At 43.7% G+C, this 6,000-nt stretch overlaps 1 protein-coding gene across 7 annotated transcripts in view; it reads left to right on the top strand.

Annotated features, from left to right (window-relative positions):
• The window catches only part of LOC137351532 (3',5'-cyclic-AMP phosphodiesterase 4C-like), a 326,565-nt gene extending 321,033 nt beyond the window's left edge, over positions 1-5,532 (top strand). For 4 of the 7 annotated variants that reach the window (XM_068016018.1, XM_068016017.1, XM_068016019.1 and 1 more), the window contains one exon: positions 1,428-5,532. In XM_068016018.1, the coding sequence (XP_067872119.1) occupies positions 1,428-2,042 (615 nt within the window). In that variant the 3' untranslated portion in view covers positions 2,043-5,532. The remainder of the gene's footprint in view (positions 1-1,427) is intronic. The other 3 variants (XM_068016022.1, XM_068016016.1, XM_068016021.1) reach the window with 1 other exon arrangement.
• The last annotated feature ends 468 nt before the right edge of the window (positions 5,533-6,000 follow it).

Consider the following 6,000-nt stretch of genomic DNA (forward strand, 5'->3'; position numbering starts at 1 on the left):
AATTAGGTCAAGTTAAAAGAAAAATATTTAAAGTAAATTGGCGGCAAGACGGAAAACTCTCTAATGGTCTCTAATTACGATTTTGAAGCAAATTGCTTCAAAGTGAGGCTCACTCTGCAGTTCCATTGCCCTCTACTGGACATTTCTTCAGTATTTTGCCAGAAGATTCAATCACTGAAAGTTTGGATTGGACTGAAGTCTCCAGAAACTAAAGATGAATTTTCCAGGCACTGTTGCAAACAACTCTGGGCGAAAGATCAAAGCGGAGGTGGGGGAAAACAATTGATCTGGTCGTTAGAACATTGCTGTTTGTGAGATTTCGCTGTGTGCAAATTGGTTGCTGCTACAGTGACAACAGTGACTACACTTCAAACGTACTTCATTTGTTATAAAGCACTTTGGGACATCCTGAAGTTGGGAAGGTGCTGTATTCCTTTATTGTTTTCTTGGAGAATTTAGTTTTTAGGAATATTGGATGCGAAAAAGGGCTGTTAGACCAAGTGGGATGGTTAGATTCAAATGGGAGGTCAAATGACAAAATCTCCAGGACTTTGGGAGGTGGAGAAAGGTTCTGAATCACAATCTATCAGAAAAGGGTACCAATACAGAGAAACCATTTCCTCTGGTTGCGGGGAGTCCAGCTCCAGGAGACATAACCTTAAAATTCGAGCCAGGCCATTCAGTGGTGATGTCAGGAAGCACTTCTTCACACGAAGGGTAGTGGAAATCTGGAACTCACTCCCCCAAAAAGGTTGTGGATGTTGGGGTCAATAGGAGCTTAATATTAAGATCGATAGACTTTTTTGGGTAAGCATAAGCAGGAATATGGAGCAATGAGGGAAAAATATACAGGTACAGTAGCATAGTGGTTATGCGACTTGACTAGTAACCCAGAGACCCAAACTGATGATTGGGAGACTTGAATTCAAATCCCAGCATGACAACTGGGGAATTTAAATTCAATTAATTAAATAAACCTGGAATTAAAAAGCTCCTATCAGTGATGGTGACTATTGAAACTACTAGATCGTCATAAAAATCCATCTGGTTCACAAATGTCCTTTAGGGAAGAAAATCTGCCATTCTTACCCGGTCAGGCCTACATGTGACACCAGACCCACTGCAATGTGATTCTTAACTCCCTTTAAAATGGCCTCGCAAGCCACGCAGTTGTATTCAAAAAGGCAGCTCACTATCTACTTCTCGAGGGCAAATAGGGATGGGCAATAAATGCTGGCCTTGTCAGTAATGCCCACATCCTGCAAATGAATAAAAACAATGAATCCGAGGACAGGTTAGCTAGGATCTAATGGAATAGATGGGCTGAATGGCCTATACCAAATTACTAGGAGTGAAGAAGGAGAAATGGTGTAAAATGTAACAAGATTTCTGATTAGATTTCCCTTTTTTCCTCTCTCTCCTGATAGGTTGGATTTATCGATTTCATTGTCCATCCTCTCTGGGAGACCTGGGCTGATCTGGTTTATCCAGATGCCAAAGAGATATTGGACAATCTGGAGGACAACCGCGATTGGTTCCACAGCATGATCCGTCGCAGCCCGTCCTCCCCAGGCTCACTCGATTTCGGGAAAGGCACCCACCTAGAAAACGAGAATTTCCTCCTGGACATCGCCAGGGACAGGGAGCAGCTGAGCGAGAGGAGCTCGTTCGATGAGATGCACACTTGCAGCAGCCCAGATACCCCAGACACCGACTTCTCTGAGTCTGAGACCGTGGACGTCAGCCAGACCACCATCGAGAGCCAGCAGGGGAGGAGCAGCCCCCTGTCGGGATTCAACACCTGCAGCAGCGAGCTGGGTGACTCCTCGGCTGAAGAGGGCAGCTCCAGGGATTCAGGGGGCTGCTTATTAGCCAGCAGGTATCAGGAGCGCTATACTTTCCCCAGCGTCAGGCTGATAGACAGATCCCCAAAGGGAAGGAGACAAGCTCCACAGGAGACACTGGAAGAGACAGGGAAAATCAGAGCACAAAATCTGGAAGACGACGAAGGGAATGTTGCAAATCTTCCGCTGGGCACCTAACAAAATGGAGACATTGTATATTATATAATAAACACATTATTTTTCTGGTATCAAAGCACACAAATCAGCTGTTGCTTTAAACGTCAAGCAGCTGGGGATCTCTGTTGCGAGCTGGTTGAGGAGGCAAGAAGAGACCATTTGGCCAGTGGCAGTCACAACAATAACCAAGCAAAAGAAACAAAAAACACACACACCACTAGTGCGGTAAATTTTCCTCTCTCTGGCCGAGAGAAATGGCTGGCAAGCAATGGTGCCAAATTAAACCTGCGGAAGGAATAAAGGAAAGCGTACGGAGTCGGGAAGGTATATCGTGAAGCCAGCTTGGAGAGAAACGTTTTTATTTTTCATTTTTTAAATATTTTCAGCAAAAATAAAAACTGAGAAGAAAAAAAATGGTTTAAAATGTAGCCGGGGAAGAGGGTGCATGTGGCAAAGGAAGAGCACAGTAGTCGCTGGTCTGCTGAGAACTGTCGCTTGAACTGGAAGGGGTTAAAAAGTTGGATCGTGGCACTGAGTCAAGCACTGCACTGGACTAGACTAGAGGACACAAGAAATCAGATGCCTTTTTAATTGAATTGTAAGCTGTCAGCAGCATAACGGGACTTTTATTCGGGTACAAAAAAACGTTTAAAAGGAGGGTTCGTCGATCCTTTTTTTATTTAAAAAGTGATCTGTATTTTTCTTAAATGAATATTTTTAGCAATTTTTTTACACAATTTGACTTGTGATTATGTGAGCCTTGGATTGGACCATGTTGACTGCTGCCCTTGATGTCTGTGTGTTTTGTATCTGTGTGAGTGTGTTTCTGGATCTGTGTGTCTGTATCTGTGTGTCTGTATGTGTGTTTGTTTCTGTGTGTCTGTATGTGTGTGTGCTTCTGTGTGTCTGTATGTGTGTGTGTTTCTGTGTGTCTATGTGTGTGTGTGTGTTTGTATGTGTGTTTGTTTCTGTGTGTCTGTATGTGTGCGTGTTTCTGTGTGTCTATGTGTGTGTGTGTGTTTCTATGTGTATGTGTGTGTGTGTGTGTTTCTATGTGTATGTGTGCGTGTTTCTGTGTGTCTATGTGTGTGTGTGTGTGTTTCTATGTGTCTGTATGTGTATGTGTGTGTGTGTTTCTGTGTCTGTGTGTGTGTGTTTCTATGTGTCTATATGTGTGTGTGTTTCTGTGTGTCTATATGTGTGTGTGTTTCTGTGTGTCTATATGTGTGTGTGTTTCTGTGTGTCTGTATGTGCCTATGTGTGTCTCTGCAAGTACATGTGGTGGAGTGTGTGTGTGTGTATCTGTCTTTGTATCTGTGAGTGTGTGGGGGTGTATGTGAATGGGGGTGTGTGGTGTATGTGTGTGTGTGGAGGGTTGTGTGACAGGGGAACATTTCACACTGGTTAAAGTGGGATTTTGGTTTTCAGTTACAGTCTGCCTCTCTGCTCCCATTACATCAATCGAAACTCCACATTCATCATCTGCCCAAACACCAACCTGTGCTCGTATCATAGTTAAAATATAATGCTGAGTTTTGATCAACCAATTGCGGATGAGCAATGCCGGGAAGGGGGGGTGGCCAGGGAAATATTTACCAAACAACAAACAAAACCTCATTAATCTGGGGGATTTCAGAGAGCACATCCCCCACTGGGATAGGGAGGCTCGATGGGGACAACACCACTGTCCTCACTAACAATACATGATAGGAAGGTGATTTGTGTTGGGGTTGGAGATTAACTATCACTAATCTTGAGCCAAATAAGTGGAATAAGATCTTGTTTTCAGATCAGTCATTGCAAAGAGGGCCTTGGTGTATTTTTCTGCCTTACCCTTTAAGGTAATCATCTCCCTCAAAGGCCAGAGTTTGGGGTGAGGATGAGGGAAGCAGGCGTCCCTTTGAAGAGAATGCTTAGCTATTCAAAAACTGAGATATTGCAACAACAGATTACAAATTAAAGGAGAGATACTCTTTATTGAATGATTGAGCTGAGAATAAAGTTGTCTGCAAATGTGTCCTCGCTGATTTGGAAGGACTGTCTTACAAAGTATTTGCAGCACAGAAAGAGGCTATCCAGCATATCTGCTCCATGCTGATGTTTATGCTCCACACAAGCCTCCTCCCACCCTACTTGATTGTTCTATTCCAGGAGGCGAAGGATAGAACTGAAGCCAAATATTTACACATAAGCTTTTATTTACAGAAACACACATTACAAACATGCACCTCCAACCCCAACAACCACTGTTTCAGTCTGTATCTATACATAGGGGCACAAGTGAATCCCCAGGTAATGCCCACCACCTGACCACAATTAAATACTCAATTACTATAGAATTAGCATGCATCTCACACTGTCAACATAGCCGTCTATTCTTTTCTCCCTTGTACTTACCTAGCTTCCCCTTAAATGCATCTATACTATTTGCCTCAACCATTCCATTCAGGAGCAAGTTCCACATTTTCACCACTCTCTGGGTAAGGAGGTTTCTCCTGAATTCCCTATTGGATTTATTAGTGAATTCATGGCTCCCTTTTCTGGTCTCCCCCACAAGTAGAAAAATATTTCTACCTCTACCCTATCATCCTTTCATAATTTTAAAGACCTCTATCAGGTGACCCTCCGCCTTCTCTCTTCAAACTTTCTTGAAAGTTATAACTCCTCAGTTTGGTATCATCTCAGTAAATCTGTTTTGCATCTTCTCCAATGACTTTTTATAATAGTTTTATAATATGAAGACCAGAACTGTTCTCCGAGAGTGGTCTAAGCAAGGTATACGGAGACTAGAACTGTACACAGTAATGATTGAAAAGAAGGTCCCTTTCTGCCATGGACCTCCTTCCTGAACCTAAAACACTTCCTAGTGCTGACCAAAGTTATACTGTGAAACCAGGGCTACCTGTAGCACTTGAATGCTGATCCACGTTCTAGATAAATTTGGAGACGGAAACCAAGGCTCGCAATATGGACGACAGGGTTCGCAAGAATTATCTTCAATCAGGGCCCCAAAGGGAGTAGGGTATTTTGCACCATGTGCAAAGAAACTTTAATGTTCCTCCTCACCATTCGCCTAGTCTCCCACAACCGGATTCATTCCAGCCCCTAGTTTGACTTTGATGACCAAAGTGGCTTCTCTTTAAGATTTTGTTGAAACCAAAGGTCAGATTTTGAGTTCTACCAGTCAACACGGCCCCTCCCCCACCAACACTTTTGACATGTCATTTCATCCAAACATCATTCCACTCGCTGCTCTAAATTCACTCTTGTTGTCTAGTGCACCCAGTTCACTCTCACCCAGGCCATAACTTTAACAAAGTTGTGGAAATTAGCCCCTAATTCCATGGTGCCATGCCATTGAACGGTTTGGATGGAGTCTGTATCATAAGAGTGTGCCCCTAGGAGTGTCAAGGAGACTGTTCGTGCAGCAATTTCCGGAGAGTTGGATGAAAGAGCCATCACAAAAGACAGATTTTTTTGAGCAGACTTGTAGAGGTGGGAAGGGGCTCCAGAGGATAGGATCCAGAGATTTGAGGGGTGGGGGTTGCGGGTGGTCAGAATCAGAGATGAGTGGGGGTGGGGGCTTCCTTCCACTATGGGGAATGCATTATGATCCTACCACCCACCCACCAATCCACAGCAGGATACCAATCAGCTGATTCTGTGCCGAGTTTGCCCTCTTGTTAACATTCACCCACATGTCCCTTAGCCCATGTTGTGTTGTGCTGTTTCAAACTGCCTTTCCAATGGAATGAAAATTCTGAACAATGGGGAATCATTTTTATTTTATTTCCCCCCCCACCCCCAGATTTTGTTTCTTGTTTTGAGAAAGGAAAAGCAAAACAGACTCTAGCTGGACAAACCTGAGCTTTAAAACGCTGACTGTACCTGGTGTCAAAAAGACTAGAGCAAGGATGACCTGGGTCTAGGGAACCACAATGTGGGGCGATAGTATTGGAGGGACAGCATTGAAATCCAA

Source organism: Heterodontus francisci, chromosome 36 (assembly GCF_036365525.1).
Source record: "Heterodontus francisci isolate sHetFra1 chromosome 36, sHetFra1.hap1, whole genome shotgun sequence".
NCBI classification, from domain to species: domain Eukaryota; kingdom Metazoa; phylum Chordata; class Chondrichthyes; order Heterodontiformes; family Heterodontidae; genus Heterodontus; species Heterodontus francisci.